Source organism: Rhinolophus ferrumequinum, chromosome 20, assembly GCF_004115265.2.
Source record: "Rhinolophus ferrumequinum isolate MPI-CBG mRhiFer1 chromosome 20, mRhiFer1_v1.p, whole genome shotgun sequence".
In the NCBI taxonomy this organism is placed as follows: domain Eukaryota; kingdom Metazoa; phylum Chordata; class Mammalia; order Chiroptera; family Rhinolophidae; genus Rhinolophus; species Rhinolophus ferrumequinum.
Genome location: NC_046303.1, coordinates 22321923 through 22341155, shown reverse-complemented (window position 1 = coordinate 22341155; position 19233 = coordinate 22321923). Strand labels below are relative to the sequence as shown.

Genomic DNA, 19233 nt, shown 5'->3' with positions numbered 1-19233 from the left:
CCGTCGAGCCCCGCCCTCTTCCCTTCACCTGCTCCCCAGGAAATGCCAGCGAGGCCAAGTCACAAGCTCTGGCCTCGGGCTTCCTACCCTTAGCCCCTGGGCCGCCCCGCCCCTTCCAGATCCCGTGTGGCTGAGCGCATTTATTTGCATATTTCTACCTTTGTTCCTGCTGGCGGCCAATCAGCGCGCGGGGCGAGGTGGGGGGGGGTGCTGGGCGGGGCTCGGGCTCCAGCTGCAGCGGCCGCAGGTTCCGGAGCGAGTCTGAGCCGCCACGGGTGCGCGGCGCACTGCTATCCGAGCCCCTGGCCCCCCACCGGTGGTCGCACTGCTGCCTCTCCTTGGCTAGGCCCGGAAGACAAGGACAAAGAGGCTGTCCGGGAGGGTCTCCCGGAGCCAGATTAACCTGCAGTTGCGGGAACTACAGGCTTCAAGATGGTTTGCGGGGGTTTTGCGTGTTCCAAGAACTGCCTCTGCGTGCTTAACCTGCTCTACACTGTGAGTATCTCGAGCCCGTTCCTGTGGGTCTGGGGGCTTTGCACCTGCTCTGGTGCTTCTTAGCTTCCATGTCTAGCCAGCGACTCGCTCACTTCATCCCGCGCCCCCTTCCCGTCTTCCCACGCTTTGCGCCCCCGGGCCTAGCCATCAGTCCCCGCCCGCGACCAGGAGCCGGCGCTTGTCGCAGTCTCCTGCTTTCTCTCATTGTGAAGCCGCGGTCTTTCTAGCTGGCTGGCCTGGTCTCTGCCACATTGCTTTACCCCGCCCCCTCACCCATCGCCTTGTTTTCAGTTATTTGACCAGACCTTCCCACTTTCCTCTTCTGCAACTCGCTCCTGGCTTCCAACCCCATCTGGGACGGGTTTGGAGGCGAGAGAGCCGCCTCGGGTTTGAGGACAGTTTTGCAAAATAGCTTGATCTGAAATTGGCAAGGAGGCTTGTGGACCCTGTGCGTTTAGCGTAGCTCTACGTGCTCCTGTGATTTTAATTGAGGCCGTAGAGGAGGTTCACAGGATATCCGTACCTTCCGAAGTTTGTTTCGTGCTTACATAAAAGGATGTCTGTGTTTTGTTTTTTTTTTTTGGACTGTTTTGCTCACACTGGATGCTTTTTCCATATGTCTTCCCCCCTTATCAATATCCTAACTCCATTTTAAGCAAAATCTTCTAGTAAATCCCGAGCCTCCACCCAAATCGTTTTCCCCCTGTTAACCAGCGTGGGCCTTTTAGTTTTAACGTTGCAGTCTATCTTTGGTTTTTGAGGAGCAATTGTGGTTGAACTGGAGGATGGGAAAGCAGGCTGCCCTTTATTGATTGCCTACCACGTCCCGGGTTTTACATTCGTGATTTTCGTCCATCATCACACCGAGGACCGACAAAGAGGCATTGTCTAAATTTTACCCTTAAGATAACACACCAAAAAAAAAAGGGTCTTAATAAAGTTTACATAGCTGGTAACTAGCGAGTCAGGAATAGAACCCAGGCTGTGGAATCCAGATCTTTCCACAGGCCCTACCAGACGGAAGAAACTTACTCTTCTGTCATCATCCCTCCATCATATAGTCTTGCTCCTTTCTATAAATACACCTGGAGTTTTGCAGCACCCACCCTGAAAACAAACCCAGCTCCTCTGCAATAGCGGTGAGCTAGGCCATCTGTGCAAGGTTAGGTTACATATTTGGAATGGAGGCTGCCTTGTGGTCATCAACAGGAGAGAGGCTGGGTCAGTTTACCATTACTGTATGTGAACAGGATTGCAAAGCTTTCAAGGCAGGACAGAAACTGGAATCACGTATGCTGTTCTGGTTAGTTAGGAATCTAATCAACATGGTCACTAATGGTAGACTTGGGGGGAACAATTCTAAAACACCTGGTGGTACAACTCCTTGTAACTGGAGATCCATGGCAAGTTTCAGATCAAAATCCACCTTTGTCTTATCTGAAGCGTGCTTATCACATTGATTATTTATTAAATGCTGACCAATTCTCCAGGTATTTTATTAGCATGGATGGCCTGCTTAGAACTTCAGATTCCCCATTTTGTGCCCTGACTTTTCACTCACCTCAATGATTTAGTGACCTGTTCACCACTTAACCTTGTAGTGTCTGCTTAACACACAGTACAAGGTCTACTTTGCATACTTAACTGGACCTAGGGATCTGTTTAGGTTAATTTGCGATATGTATATTCTTTAAAAAAAGGGAAGTTATTTTTAAATCTAGTTCTGTTGCTTTCAAGGTATATCGTTTCTTGCTGTATTGACTGTGTATCAGAAAAGCAGGAGAAAGGTGATTCTACAGGAACACATTAAGACTTTTATATCTATTCTTAATTATTGACCTTCAAAGTGTATCCTATTGATTTTAATAGCTATGCAGTAAAACTTAATTGGATATTCGTAATACTATAAAAATGGTTCGCCTTTTTAAATCCTAGACTTTTTAGACAAAAGGATATTTCTTTAAATGAATTAGTGTCTACTTCTTATACGTTGTGAACAAGCTAAAATAATTTCAGCAGTTTAAATTGGTAGTAAACAAAAGGTAAAAAGTTGAATCAGGTTTTAAATGGATGCTGAAAATGTTCCACAGTTATTATTTAGATTCTGTGTTTTTCCTGATCGTTCCTCAGCATTTTAAGATGAGAAATGTTAGGTGATTTGGGGTGAGGTTAAGGTTGAAGACTTGGGAGACATTTCTTTTTAAGGCAGGAATAGGAGAACCCTTTGTGGGTTTCAATCCCACCTGAGCCACTGCCTCAAAAATATGTTCCAGGTTGCAGGGTTAGGTCTGAGTTCATTTCTAAAAGTGTTCAGTAAAACCAGGGTTGCATACAGAGTGGCAGGGGTAAAGGCCACAGCCTCCCTTAAGTGTCATTTCTTTTGTGTTGAAGCATTTTCTTGAGGAACTTAGGACTCTGTTAGCCAGACTGTTCACATACTCTGGTGGCCTGCTGATGAGCCTGATAATAGAGCAGAAATTCTGATCCGTCCAGGAAGCATGTCACTAAAATAGGTTGGAAGGACCATTCCCCCAAACTTGTCATGGATCTTTGATCACAAGCCAAAGGTGCAGTTGATTTTTAATCTTTATTGTTGCTATTGTTTATGGTTTGGTTGTTTAATAAGATCCCTAGTACTGAGCAACTTTAAGTGTAGTGAATATAGTTTATAGGTATGGCAGGCTCTTCATGCACCTTCCTGGTGTTCAAAAAAAAGAGAATGACTTGCTTCAGAATGTTCCACGTTTAAAGAAACTGAAAGTTTCTTCACTCCGTGAATACTTATTGAGTGTCTACTATGTGCTAAGCACTCTTCTCAGTCTGGGAATACAGCAGTGTATCCAACTGGGCTTTAAAATTAATCCTTTATGCACCCTCTTTTTTATTTACTGTCTTTTCTACATATGTTCTCAAGAGCTTTATTCAGTCAATAAATATTTTCCTCCTGTGTGCATTCTGCTGAGAACTGTGGGAAATAATAAACACATACAAAGAAAAATACCTACTCTGTTAAGATAAGATCTAGTTGAGATTCATGGAGTGGGAAAGTTAAATGCTACCCTATAAGGGAGGGACTGACTCTAGGTGCCATAACATTTAGGAGAGTTCTCTGTGGGTCCAGGAAATCAGGGGAGTGAAGGTCTGATTGAATCGAGGAAATGTATAATAGAAGTAACGTGGATCTTTTTTACACTGTTTAGGGTAGAAATACAAATTAAAACTACTTTGAGAAAATGGTTTATTTTATCTTTAATAGATTATTTAAAAATTGATTGAAAATATTTTGACAAATAGTAAAAACCAACTTTTTAAAATTATGCTTAGTGATTTGTGGGGAATTTTAGGAAATATAAAGTAATGATATATTACAATATGTAACATTTTGAGATGTATAATATATCTCCTTGTACTTGAGCGAAGAAAAGACTTGTAGGAATTGCACTGTTGAGATATACAGAGGGTGCCAAAAAAATGTATACACATTTTAAGGAAAGGAAAACTATTAATATTGTAATACTCAATATACTAGTATACCAGTAACAATAGATGAATGCAAGTCACGTTTGACTTCTGCAATTATAAGAGATGCTCAAAGTGGTTACCATCAGCATCAAGACACTTCTGATTACAGTGAACTACTGCTTGAGCAACGTTGACCAACGTGTCCACTTGTATACATGTTTTTGGCACCCCCAGTGTGTGTGTGTCTGTGTGTATGAATAACTTTAATTAAGAGTATAAGGAACAGAAAATAAGTTAAAATGTGGTCTTAACATGAAAAGGGCAATTTCAGAAGTTTCAGTTTTGTCTTTTTCCATATTCATTCTTTGTTCTAAAATTTTTCCACGTTTGCTTCTATTGATTTTTTTCGTTTGCAATTTTTTTTCCGATACCTTTGAGTGCTTTGGTAAAAATCCCTATGCAGCATCAAAAATAATACTGATTTACATTCATTCTAAGACATACATTTTAATATCTCTGAAATTGAGATTGTCTTAGATAAAACATTACATATTTATCTGATAAAAATAGATCTACTTATGCAATCTGTGAGGAGAAGAAGCGCTGGATTTGGGAAGAAAGCTCAAGTTTGAGTACTAATTCTACAACTTTCTTGGAATGTAATCTTCGGCAAACAGTTTACTTTATTTGAGCTTCAGTTTTTTGTTTTTGTTTTTTAGTTTATAAACTGGTGATGATATTTTTTATTCCCTTATAGAGTTGTAGTGAGGATAAAATGAGAGAATGTAGGTAAATGCTTGGGATGTACTACAGAAAAAATTAAGTTTTTACAGTTTCAAGTGGAAAAAGTTGAATTATTTTACATTTCGAAATTATAAACCTGCATGTTACAATAAAAACATTTTCAGACTATTGGGATTACTAACACTTAAGGCTTGTGTTAATTCAAGCAGGTCCCACATAGGCAAGAGTTTATACCCTCAAAATAGTAATATTAATCTTTCTGTTAATAGGAAGAAAAATGACTGACATACAGTACATATAAATTTCTGTTAATAGGAAGAAAAATGACTGACATACAGTAAATATAAATTTGGAATGATTTACCTGAACTTTTTTTGTTTTTTTTTTGAGTCTTACTTAGGTAGACTGCTCTAATTTTGTTTAGTCTCAACTCTAAAATAAATGAAAAGCACTAGTTTACTTAAGCCAAAGAAAAATCTACTTGTTGTAATTGCTTCAAATTTTTGCATTATCATTTTTCAAAATTATCATCATCATCATTTTTGAAATTTATTCTTTTTTGATATTTTAGTGTGTGGTTAGGTTTATGTTATTTCTCTCTCTGCCTTTGTTCAAACTACTGAATGAATTTAAAAATGATTTGTTATTTACAGAACCTGGAACTCCCACATGATATTATTGTGCTGGTATTTATAGACCGCCTTTGTGCCAACTATGTTTGTAAAATTTCCCAACTTTTGATTTGAAAACACAATAACAAAAATGTGCCATTTATGCCATTTCTTACTTGAAATGAAGTTATCAACTTTTCACAAAGTTTAACTATGTAATTAAGAGGCATTTACAAAGAAACAATTAATTTTGGGAAAAATTGTATTTCAGCCCATGTTTGAAAAGGGAGATTTGAACATCTCAGTGGCTTAATATTACATACAGTTTTTAGGTGATTTAAAAGGCCATCGTCACTTCAAAAACATTTGAATTACTGGTGAGGACAGGCAAGGTTGAATTCCTCTTCCTTTTTTTTATCACATTTCACGTAAATTCATCCTCCAAACTGTCTTAACATGGTAAAATGAATAATTCAAGCCCACTTGGAATGATGGTTGAAAACTCTTGGAAAATACACCCAAATTCTTCAACATGCCCTTCGTCATCATCTGTCAGCATCTACTCCTTCCATTTGCATCTCTCTATATAGTTCAGCCACACAGGATTCCCCACGTAGCTTGCCCTTTCTTGCCTTTCTGTCTTTGCTGATCCTCTGCTGTTAACCTATAATCCCTTGCTTTGTCTTTGTAAGGTTACTCAAATAAAGCCTCCTATTTCTTTAGTCAGAATGAATTGTTTCCTTAAATTTTCACTTGAGAATCTTAATACTTGAATGCCACCCCAGCCGAATTCAATTAGCATTTAGGGAGGGCGGGAGGGTGTGTGGTTTTTTTCAAAAAGCTTTTTGATAGCTTCCTAGCTAATTCTAAAGTACAGTGAGGTTTTACTTTGTCTTTGCCATGGACCATGCCAACGTTCCATGTTGTAGGTAGCTTTGTGCCTGTATTTACCCTCTAACTGGTCCATTAACCTTTTCTTGGCAGAGATTGTAGCTTTCTCTGTTGTGTCCATCAGTGAGTGGCATCTTATTTTTTTTTTTTAACACAGAACCTGTACTGCCTGAATACTTCTTGAATTGAATTTGCAAATAGGCTGCCCCCCTTTTCACCAGCAGTAAAACATACCTAACAGTGTATAAAAACGATAATTTGATCAAAATTGTATCTAGAAGACAGCCAAATATTTTAAAACACGAAAGTTAGCATTGGGTAAAAAACAATAAGTACGAATTACTTTTACCGCTCTACTGTAGAATCTAATGTTTCTTCAAATGCTGTTTTTTCCTCCCTCGTTGGCCAACCTTCTGAGGTTTTCCTATAACTTTTCCCATGAGCAAAGCTACTTCCTGTAAAATTGTACTACAATCCTAATTGACTCAGGTTCTTTATATTAGTCTGCTATATTATTGTTAGTGTAATATAAATGTATTGTGACAATTTTCTTTCTTTTATTCATTCCAATAATAAATGCTGATTGAGCATCAACAGCAGTGGACAAAACCCAAACCACAATATCCTGCCTTCATGGATCTTACATCTATGGGAGGAAGATAGATGACAAGCAAAAAAGGAAATACATTATACATTATCTTATAAGGTGACAAAGTGCTATGGAGAAAAATGGAATGAGAAGAGTGAAGAGTGGTGGGGCAGTGGAGCAGATAGGGGAGGATAAGTGCTTAGTGGCATGTGTGGTGGTCAGGATTAGCTTGTTTGGAACAAAGACTTGAAGGAGATGAAGGATAAATATCTGAGAAAAATATTTAAGATAGAGGGAACGGCCTTTGAAAAGAGCCTGAAGGAGGACTCCTCCTGGTTTGTGCGGGGGGACAGAGAGGAGTCCAGTGTGAATGGGACAGAGTGAGCAAAGGTTGGTAGGAAATGAATCAGAAGTTCTGGGACCCAGGTTATGAAGGCCTTCAGAGCACTGTAAGGACTTGAGCTTTTACACCAAATGAAATGGGGAGCTATTGGGGCCTTTGTGCCTGATTTTTATTTGAAAGATTGTCTGGCTGCTGACCTGAGAATAGATTATAGCTGGCAAAAGTGGAAGCAGTGAGATCATGTATCAGGTTATTCATTGCAGTACTGCAGACAAGAGGAGATGGAGGCTTGGTCTAAGAATGGCAATAGAAGTAACAGAAATGATCAGATTTGGGGTGTATTTTGAAGGTGGGGCCACCATAATTTCCTGATGGATTCGAATGGGGTATGAGAGACACAAGTCATAGAGTACTCATGATTTATGGTCTAAGCGACTGGCAGGATGGATCTGTTGTTAACGGGAATGAGGAGACTGTGTGTGGAGCAGGCTTTGGGAGGAAAAGAAGGGGTTCAGTATTAGATGGGATGCCAGTCAGATACCTAAGTGGAGATGTCAAGGAGCAGTTAGACTAAGAACAGTGGAGTTCAGGGGAGAGGAATAGCTGGAGGTTTACATTCAGGGAGCGGTTAACATAGAAAATGGTATTTAGAATTGAGACTGGATGAAATCAACAAGTTAGTGAAGGTAGATGGAGAAGAGCAGTGGTCCATGGATTGAACCAAAGGCACTCTTAAAATAACAGTGTCAGGAGACAAGGAGAAGCCAGCAAAGGAGCCTGAGAAGTAATGGCCGGTCAGGTTAGAGGAAAACCTGGTAAATTTTGGAGTCCTAGAAGCCAAGTGCAAATCGTTTTAAGGAGATGGAATTGAACGTCTGTGTCAAAAGCTGCTAAGTAAGATGAGGACTAAGACTTGATACCTGAATTGATCAATGAAGAAGACACTGAAAAGGGCAATTACTCTTTTATTTTTCACATCATAGACTATATGGCCCTCAACAACAAGGACCTGCTTTCTTGAGTGCCCAGCACAACCCTGGCATATGGTTGGCATTTGCTTGAATGAAGGAATCAGTGCAGGGCTGTTCTACCCATTACTCCCCCTCTTGTCTCCCAGACTGCTCCAAAGGAGCGAGGGAGAGGGTGGGTTGGAAGTTTATTGGCAGGTGTGGGAGCCACCTCAAACTAGTCATCCTTGGAAAATGACAAGTCAAGGTCCCTGACTTTAGATTCCCTTTGTATAATTTCTTCTCAGCACATATTACATACTATGCATTTTGTGCCTAATAAGTATAAAATAATCTGCTTGGCACCATGGAGAACGTAAGAAAAATATATGACAAAGGCATTTCAGGCTTCCTGTGTCATTTGAAGAATGAAAATGACACCATCAAAGAACTGAGGTCTTGGCTTCCACACTAAATGTCTGGATATTTAGCAATATCTGGATTTATTTATAGAATTTTCAAATGTTCCATCCAGATGTTTGGCATCATGGAAACACATGCTTGATCATCATTGAATTGTTCTTCAGTTTTCCACATTAGGCAGGCGTGCAGAGGGACAGACAGTTCCATGTTCACGTGTAATTTCTCATTATGAATGGTTGAAGCGTATAGAGGGCAGAGCGTCTGGGGCCTTCGTGTTCTTTACACATCTGAGGAAGCTGTGTTACATTTTGGCGGTGGAGCCCTACATCTTATTACTGTTTTACATTTCTTACCCTCCACTACTACCACAACTTCTCTTTTGCTTTTGTGCTGAGAAAACATTCTTGAATAATTGAACTACAAAATCAAATCCAGTGTTTTCAAATGTTCCTACATTCCTCTTTTATCCTCAAAGTGATTCACTTACTCTGATAGAATTTGGATGCTCAAAAAAATGTAGCTGTTGTAGAAATAATTTCTTTGCATCTTGTTTTTGAAATGTGCATATTTGATGAAAGAATGAAAATCTCTTTAATCGGTTATATAGAGACGGAATAATCTGGAACGTTATTAGGTTGGATTTCTTCTCCCCAAATATTGTACAGGTTAGGGAATTGTACAGGTATGATCTTTAAAGCATAATAAGCAATATCATGAGCTCTTTCATTCAGCAGTGTATTTGGAGTACCTCTTCTGTACCAGGCTCTTAGCCAGGTGCTGGGAATATCAGATCAACACGTGTCTTGATTGTGCGGCACTTAAAGTATAGAGGGCTTGTTGGAAGAATTCAAAGTATGGCTGGAGGTGGGGAAGAGTGGTTAGTGAATTACCCTGAGAGATAATCCAGACTCTTTACATTCTTGGATTTGTCAGCCTTGGATTTGAACTGTGTTCTAAGGTTAGAAACAAAAGATAGCCAGTGTGGTATGATCTCATCTTACTGGCTTTAGAAAAAACACCATCAAAGACCACCATATTAGGAATAGAGTCCAGGCACAGGTAACAGAAACTCAGTTACTGCACCTTGAAACAGTAAGCTTTATCATTTTCATGTAGCAGCATGTCCAGAAGTAGGTAGTCCAGACTGGGGCATAATTTCAGGCGTGTTAATCAAGGCCTCAGTCGTCATCTATTTTCGTACCCCATCTTCCTTGGTGTGTAACTTTATTCCTTGTCACCAAATTACATCTGCAACTCTAGGCATCATGATTTGTTCCATGCCCGAAGAAGGATGATGCTGTAAAATGGTTTCCCTTGTAAAGCTATCTTTTTTTTTTTTGGAACTGTTTAATTGATGTATTTTGACATACAGTAAGTTGCCCATTAAAGTATACATTTGATGAGTTTTGATACACACACACACACACACACACACACACACACACACGCCTGTGAACCGATCACCACATTCAAGACCGTGAACATATCCATCACCCTCCAGAGTTGTCGTATCCTCCTTTGTAATCCCTCCCGCCTGCCCTGCAACCCCTGCTTCCAATCTGCAGGCAACCACTGACCTGCTCAGCAGTAAAACTTAGGCTGGAATTAAGTTTGGTAAGTGTAAGAAGACTGTTTGCAGAAAGAAGATAGCCTGGGATGTTCTCGGGCTCATTGATTCCCTTGTTGTTTTGTCCTTATAGTAAGAAGTTTTAGGGAAGTCTTTTCAGCTAAGAGAGAGTGCTCCAATTTTTTAAAAGCCCATTGATGCGGTGAAGGATTTGGAGTTAGTCTAGATAGGAAAGTGGTCACGGTGGTGAAGTTAGAGTCACTGCAAATTTGCAGGTATTAAAACATTTATGATAAGCTCTTGCAAGATGGAGCTTGTGTTAACCACAATTCTTCATAGGTTATAGATGAGCTTAGAAAAAATGTGTTGGCAAGATAACACGAACTCTTAAAAGAAATCTAATTTGGACATCCAATAGTTGGATCATCAAGTATAGCTGGAACGAGGGGCTCAAAAAAGGTCAGAACTCTCTTGCTCCTTCTATCACTTCTCAGCCCACCTTGTCTCTGCTTAAATTCTTTTTGAGACTAGATATTTACATGTGCAACATGGCCACGGGAAGATTCAGTTTTATTGTCCTCATAGCTTGCTATGCCAGAAGAATCCGTTTTTAAAAATCTTTCTATATCTCTGGATTATTGTATGAGACATACTGACTGACGCCGTGGATTTATCGCCCAATCCCATGGACCAATCACTGTGGATAAGAGGATGCGCGACCGTGATTAATAGTCTTAAATCTTGTGCCTCTGCTGCTGGTAGTGGTTGGAGGGGGACAGTTAGACTATGTTTAAGAGTTTTATAAGAAATGTATGTGCTGGGTTGTAATGGTAGCATATGTCTACTACAGAAGTCATTTCTCCTCTGGGCAGCAATTTGGCTGGTTCTTCTATTTCTAATCCTAAAATATTCTGGCAACTCCTTAATCATTTGAAAAGGTTAGTGTAGTGCTTTCAGCACTCACTGAAGCTGTATTATAAAGGACATGCACACCATCTTTTTTTCACTTTGTTCTGTAATGGCATTGCATGTATCAGTCCAAAAGGTGCATAAATACCTGTTTATTAGTTTTAAACAATTGTATTTGCTAGAGTGATCTCAAAGATAAAGACTTTTCATCCTGCGTAGAATTTCTTTCTTCCTTACTCCAGGCAATGCACTGTGTGCTTTTGTGTGAAGGTAGGCATATGTGACAAAATTTCTAGGTCAAGCAAAAGAAAAAGCACAAAATGAGTATGGTAGTCAACGAACAGAAAAGTCATGTGAGTTAGAGGACTTTATTGTCCTTTTATACATGACTGCAGCTAGGTCTCATGGTGAGTAAGATAAAGAGATGCTATTCAAATGCATCTTAATGTGGCTACAAAGCAAAATCCACAATTTGTTATGCATTATAATTTTTTCTTTAGTATTATATCTAATGTTAAAAATTACTTAAATATATTCTTAGGCACGATGGTGTAATCCTACAGGGAGAAAACAATGCACCAAACAAAAAGTTTGCCACAGTTCTGCCTCTGTGTCATTGGGTATGTTATTTGGATACTCTGAGTTACCACCTATCAAATGAAGAGACTAGATTAAGATCACTGGCCATTGCTTTGTGCCTCGGTGTTCTGTGAGTTTGTACTCTGCTGCGAGCCTGTGTTAAGAATCACTGCGTCCCTTCCACTAGTGCCCACCTGTTTCTTCACCTCCATCAGAAGCTATCCGTGTGTGGACCAGTAGTGTTGTCCCCACCTCCACCTTTTAAGATTTGCTTGGGAGAAGCAATGCCTGTTGTAGACACTTTTATAATCTTGCTTTGGCGTGATAATAGCTCTTGTAATCTCTCTTTTAAAAGCTCTTTTTGTATGATTCACTTTTGTTTTTAAGAGAAAACAGGAAAGGCTGGCGCTTCCTGTTCATAAAAACATTGCTATCAATGAGTTAACAGATCCATCATCTGTTTTTATCAGCATTCTGTCTCAAAGGAAGGAAATGGTCATAGGTCTAAATTTACTTTATTACAATTGGTCCTGTAAGGAAACTATTGTTATTATTGAACAAAAGATTCTTGCAGTTCCTTTGTCTACCAAATTCTAGTGACAAACAGGCTTTTAAATTATTCAGTTAGAATTAATTTTATTGGAATCAGTAATTTTTAAGTCACTAGTTTGGAAGACTTCATTATAATCCTATTCTCTTAAAATTACAAACCAACCATAACATACAATTGCCACTACTCAAAAATAGTTTCATTATTATCTTTAAAGGTTCTTTTTTAGTAAAAGTTAAAGAAACACTGATAAGCAAATCTATTTAGAAGGATATCATAATTCTTCGGGTGTATTTTTTCTACATTTAAAAAGTGAATTATGACTACTTGGGGGATTTTTGTTATACAATGTGTTAGAAATACCAGTCATACACAGGAAGACAAGAAAACATTCATGTTTTTTTCAATTTTTTAATTGTAAAAAACCTAACATATTTTGGGTGTTCATCAGAAAATTGATTAGCTCAAATAAGTTTATGTTTGGACAGTTTCACTGTCCTGGTAATAAATTCAATATTTGTTTTGGATCGGATAGTTAAACCTATCTTCTTTTCCACCTTACAAATGAGAATGTGTTTGTGTCCATGTGTGTGCTTGGGACTTGGGTTTGAGAAGGGGATGATTGGTGTCTTGTTTTACATGTAAGAGTACCCACATGTGACACACCTAGAGCTTTGCTTTCTGTTATAAACAAGTGGAGGTTCAACAAAGTATTGCCTACTGACTTCAGGTATATACCACTTTCATTTGAAAGCCTTCCTGTTCCCTAAATTATAGGAGAGAATGTGGACAGTACTTGGAAGATGCACAGATAGGCATTAATGTGAAGTATTTGAGAGAGAAATGAGATCTTGTTTTAAGTAGCTGTGTTGGAGGAATAGTGAAAGGAAAGGCTGGATGAGGAAAGTTGGACCAATTTACAGAGGAAAGCAAAGCAGAAGAACTTAGAATTGGTGCTCTAGTAAGAAAAAGGCTGTTAAATTTTCAAGTCTAGTTCTATTCAGGAAATATTTCATATACACAGAAAATAATGTGGTGGACTCTTGTGAACCTAACAGCCTAATTTTACAGATGCCAATGTTTTTCCACGTCTCTCTCTTTTTGAGAAGATAGGCATTAAAAATAGTCATAGGTGAAATGCCCATCGGTAGACGACTGGATTAAGAAACTGGGGTACATTTATACGATGGAGTATTATGCAGCCATAAAGAAGAATGAAATCTTACCATTTGCAACAATATGGATGGACCTAGAGAACATTATGCGAAGTGAAATAAGTCAGACAGAGAAAGACAAATACCATATGATCTCACTTATATGTGGAATCTAAAGAAAAGAATAAATGAACGAACTAATCAGAAACAGCCTTAGAGATACAGAGGAAAAACTGAGGGAGACTACTTCCTTGCACATAGTAAATGCCCGTTTAGTATTTTACATGCTTTTGGGGGTTCTTGTTTAAGAAATTCTTCTTACATGGCAAAGTCAAAACATTTTTCTGTGTTTTTTCCTAAAAGCTGAAGTTTTACGTTTTTATATTTAGGATTTAAATCTACGGTGTGAGGTAGGGACTACTACGTTCCTGTTTCAAAATGAGAAGGTAATGGTCACGCGGCTATTAATTAAAGCGTATTCTTTCCCTACTGATTTAGAATTCCATCTCTCTCCAAGTCCACACTGTTGGCTTATTTAGATCTGTGTCAGTTACTTGGTTTTAATTACTGAACCATTACAATAAGTTCTGATATTTGTTGGGATGGTGTTTAACTTGTCTAGTTCTTTTTTATTTATATATTTAATTTTACTAATTTTACAAAACCAAACACATTCAAAAGAGGTAGAATCAGACTCAGGTTTTGCAGAGCATGGTGAAAGCAGCAACAAAGACAGTTTGAGACAGTTAGCTGGAACCACTGATAAAGGTTGATTTGCTACTGGGAGCATTTTTTATACACACATGGTGCTGGTGACAGTGCAGCAAACACAGGCTTTACTTCTTAATCTTAAAAATGCTTTGATAACATTTGTTCTTCCATGTACATTAATGGATCATTGTATAAAATTCCACCCATAACCCTATTGAGACTTCGACTAGAAATTTAATTTGTAGGCTAAATTGGAGGTGCATTAATGCTTCATTATTATACTGAGTGTTCCCACCCATGAACGTGATATGTTTCTTCATTTAGTTTAGATCTTCTTCATGTTCTTCAATTTATTTCAGTTTTCTTCCTGAAGATCTTACAATACTTTTGTTAGATTTATTTATATGTCTGAGGTCGGGGGTCTATTACAAATTGCATCCTGAAAAATGCATTAAGCGATTGTTTTTTGGTGCGTCAGCATTCTTTTGATTTTTGTATATTGACCCTACTTTTAGCAACTTTTCTGGTTCTTACTAGTTTTAATAATATTTGTATTTTCTTAGATTTCTTGTCTAGCAATTCCTATTAATTTGAATCCTGACAGCTGTGTCTTCTCCTCATTTTTGTTCCATGTTCACTCTTATTCAGTTGACTAAAACCTCTACCACAATGCTAAATATAAGTGGTGATGGCTGGGACCCTTGTCTTATTCCTAAATTTTAGAAGAAATAGTTCTCAGTTTTTACCATTAAGTATGATTTTTGCTTTGGGTTTTTGATAGTTATTTTTTATCAGTTAAGGACATTTTGCAGGATTTATTCTTATTCTTTTCCTTCATATATAATTTTGGTGAAGGCCTGTCAATTTTTTCTTTTTTAATGGAGCTTTCGACCTTTCTATTACACGTTTCTCTTCTTTTGGTTTTGCTCTGGTTCTTTTTCAAGTCTTCATTTTAAAATATGGTTTTGTTTTTTTGTATTGTTTTTATTCCTTCGTTTATCTTTTTATTGCCTTTAAACAGGTTAATTTTAGTCTCATTCAGTTTTATTACCTCATGTTTTTGGGAGTGCTAATCTTTTGCTATGTCTTTTGTATCTCTCATGGTAGATTTTTTTCTTTTTATGTGTTTTGTGATTTTTGATTGACAACAAAGTTTTTATTTTATTTTTTTGGGGGGGAATGGTGTGAGGGCTGGGATTTGGAAGTGTCCCTCTTGAGTCATTTTGGATTTGCTTCTGTGAGTTTCCTCCCCTAACCCCTGCCATCATTCCCTGTGGTTAGCTTTTATCTGAATTGCTGGCTTAATGATTGCTGCATGCCTGAGTAGTGTACATTTTAAACTCCAGACATGGTCACGGTAGGCTTGGTGTTCCTCTTTCTTGCAGAATGCTTTTTGAAGAGACTCAAAAATCTTTGCTGTCTTCCTGGATGTCGTGGTGTAATTTTTCCGTAACCCCTTACACTGAAAATACAGCTCTCTGGAAGTCCTAGCTATGCAAGTGTCTTAGTTTCACTTCCCAATTCTGCCTGGTTTAAAACCCAAGTCCTTCCCCTTTAAGGGACTGTTCTGATCCAAGAACCTGTTCCCACCGTCTCCTGGGCCACCGCAGCACCAACTGTATGTTTTTAGTTCTGACTTTCAGTTCTTTCTTCCTTTCTGGCCCGTGGGAATTTCCCATGGTTTCCTTGTGCTCATATATTTAAATCTAATGTTACAGTCTTTTTCAGTATTTTAAAGTATTTGTGGCAGGAAGGATTCTATGGTAACTCAGTTGCCCATGTTCCCAAAACCCTCTCTGGTTGGCTGGATAATGCCCTTTTTCTCACAAAGGTGCACATCCAATCCTTGGAACCTATGAATATATTACCTCATATAGCAAAAGGGACTTTGAAGGTGTGATTAAATTAAGCATCTTGAAATGGGGTGATTATTCCGAATTATCTGGCAGAGACCTATGTAATCACAATAGTCCTTATTAGGGGAATGCAGGAGTATTTACACAAGGTTTACACAAAGAGACGTGCTTTGGGAAGCAGTTTGTAGTCTGAGGTATTTGAAGATGCTACACGGCTAGCTTTGGAAATAGTGGACTTTAGGCCAAGGCATGCAAATAGCTTCTAGAAACTGGAAATGGCAAAGAAATGGATTCTCCCCTAGAGCTTCCAGAAGGATTGCAGCCTTGTACCATAATTTCAGCCTAGTGAGGCCCATGTTGGACTTCTCAACTCCAGAATTGCAAAATAAGTCTGTGTTATTTTAAGCCACTAAGCTTGTGGTAACTTTTGGTAAACCAACAATGAGAAACTGATACCCTCTTCAATGTTTTTGGTATTTGTGATGGGGATACACTGAAAACTACTGGGGGTGCGAAAAAAATGTATACACATGACTTGTATTCATCTTTTGTTATTGGTATATATTGAGTATTATAATTTTAATATACAGTTTTTTCCTTGCTTAAAATGTGTATGCATTTTTTTGGCACCCTCTTTATATTAGAGTATATTACAGCAGAGTGACCTAAGGAATACTCTTGACAGAGAGTTATATAAAAGGGTATTTGTTGTCTCTTTCTTCCCCTACATAGGGAAAAACAAAATCAGAGCAGAGATAGTTTTCAATGTTCTAGATAATGTTTTCAGTGATAGCATAATGCTTAGTCTGAGACCTAGAACTTCTTGTAGAAGTGATAAAGTACCCACTTTTTAGCTGTAGCTATTATTTTTGAAAGGGTAAAAGAGTCTCATTATTAACAAACCTATAGGTTGGTAGCTGAGTTGAGGACAGTTTCCTCCTTTTCCTGAAATTCTGCTATTGTAAATAAAGAGTTTGGTTTCCTGGGAGGGTGCTGATAGGATACCCGGATTCTTAATTCCAGCTACATGTTAGAGGTTCTACTGGTGGTAAAACATCAGACAGCTTTCTGAAACAGTTGACTTGTTTCCTGACTTGTTCAACTCAAATGTATAGATTGTCCTCTATTAGTTTCCTAGGGCTGCTGTGACACATTTCCACAAACATGGTGGCTTAGAAATAAAGTTTATTTTCACAGTTTAGTAGACCAGAAGTCTGAAATCAAGATGGTGACATGGTTGCACTTCCTCTGAAAGCCCTGGGGGAGAATCTGTTCCTTGCCTTTTCTGTTTTCTGGTGGCTGCCAGCATTTCTTGTGGTCACATCAACCCCTCCCTCTGTCTTTACATTGCTCCTCTCCTCTCTGTCTCTCTCTCTCTCTAATGTCTCTCTGTCTCTGTCTTATAAGGGTTCTTGTGATGACATGTAGGGCCCACCCAATAATCCAGGGTAAGCTCCTCATTTTAAGATCCTTAATTTAGTCACATCTTTTGCCATATAAGATAATATTTATTCCTTTGCTAAATAAGGCACTGTTAACAGGAAGGTCATTTTTTTCAGCCTACTGCCTGCTCAGCCTACTGCCTGTTTCTTTGGTCTTTGGCCCATTCTGTTTATCTTGATTTTTGGATTATTGTTCTGTACTCTGTCTGACTCACCCTTGAGAAAATGCGTGATAGAGCAAGTATTTGTCCCATTGTAATTTTTCATTCTTTCCTACACTGACTTGTAGAACAAGAGGCAGCAAACTACAGCCCATGGGCCATATTCATTCCACTGCCTATTTTTGTATATTTTGCCAACTCAGAATGTTTTATGTTTTTAAACTGTTGGGGTAAAAAAAAAATCAAAGGAAGAATATTTTTGTCACACATGAAAATTATATGAATTTAAGTTTCAGTATCTGTAGAGAAGTGTTATTGGAACACAGACCTGCTCATTCATTTATGTGTTGTCTATTGCTGCTTTAGTGTTACAATTGAATAGTTGTGGCAGAGACTATGTGATCCACAAAGCCAGATGGTAAATATCTGACCCAACACAGAGAAAGTTTCCAATCTTTATTCTAGTTGGGATGTTTTGTCTCTGGCTTTAGTGCATAGTGGGCACCAACCGTTTGTTGATAAATATTTGACTTGTGATAAGAATCTCATTAAAATACTAAGAGTTTGGTATGAGTCCCCAAAGGATTCTTTAAAACTATGGGGTTAGAAGAATTTTATGTATCATATTATTTATGCTTTGCATCCTCTTGGCCCTAACACTCAAAGAAATGTAGAGTAATAGTCCTGCACCTGAATTTAATTGTATTAAGAAATAGACATCATATCCAGGACTTGAAGTTGGCATGTGTGTTGGTTAATTTTATATGTCAACTTGGCTAGGCTATAGTGCACAAATGTTTGTTCAAACACTAAGCTAGATGTTGCTGTGAAGGTATTTTTTTACATGTGATTAACATTTACACCTAATTGACTTTCCATAAAGCAAATTATCCTCCACACTGTGGACCTCATCTACAACATGAAGTATAAAAGCATTAAGAATAAAGACTGAGGTAGGACTTGTCTCAAGACTGCGTCAAAGAAATCCTACCTGAATTTCCAAACTGCTACCCTGCCCTACAAATTTCAGACTTGCTAGTCCCCACAATTACATGAGCCAGTTCCTTAAAAATAACGCCCCCGCCCCCTCCTCTAAATACAGATCCTATTCTGTTTCTATGAAGAACCCTGGCTGATAAGTAGTGAGTCGGTCTGATGTGTTGGAGTGTGGGCCGTCTTCAGTGTTTGGGACCGTGATGCAGTGAGGATGCTGAGCGTAGCCCTCTAACCTCACCGAGGTGCTTCTTTCATCACACCTCCTTCAGGGTGCCGACTTTTACACCTCGTGAAAGGACCATGTGTTATGTTTGGATACCACAGAGTCAGAAATACGCTCACTTGGGATGGGTCAGAGGACTTTTTCTCAATCCAACAGTGTCTGAAGTTGGGAGAAGGTGGTGAGTGAGATGATAAAAATGACGCAGAAGCAAATGGACCTGCTGATAAGAAGCAGTTGAGAAAATGAGAGGGACTGTGCAAATTTCGTGGTGGCAAAATTTGTGAGAATTTTTTCCCTTTCCCAAAGTTTTCATTAGGCTTTGAAGTGATGCTCAAAAAGTGTATTTTATATATTTTGATTCCTCCCAACTGGGTGTTATATAGTCATCTTGTTCCAGAAAATGATTGACTCACCATTGGATTTGAAGATACTGTCTCCTTCCTGTTCCCCAGCTCTCTATCTGCCACATACCTGTTTAAGTTATATCTTCTATCAGCTAATGATTATCTTTATATGGCGTGCGATTTATTTGTGTTATTTTAAAGAATAATTGTAACTTTGATTTTTACAGGTAATGATC

At 38.5% G+C, this 19233-nt stretch overlaps 1 protein-coding gene across 1 annotated transcript in view; it reads left to right on the top strand.

The window, feature by feature from the left end:
• Positions 1 to 216: 216 nt before the first annotated feature.
• Positions 217 to 19233, top strand: part of TSPAN13 (tetraspanin 13) — a 32507-nt gene continuing 13490 nt past the window's right edge. The window contains exon 1 of the mRNA XM_033088908.1: positions 217 to 495. Coding sequence (XP_032944799.1) covers positions 433 to 495 — 63 coding nt within the window. The 5' untranslated portion in view covers positions 217 to 432. The remainder of the gene's footprint in view (positions 496 to 19233) is intronic.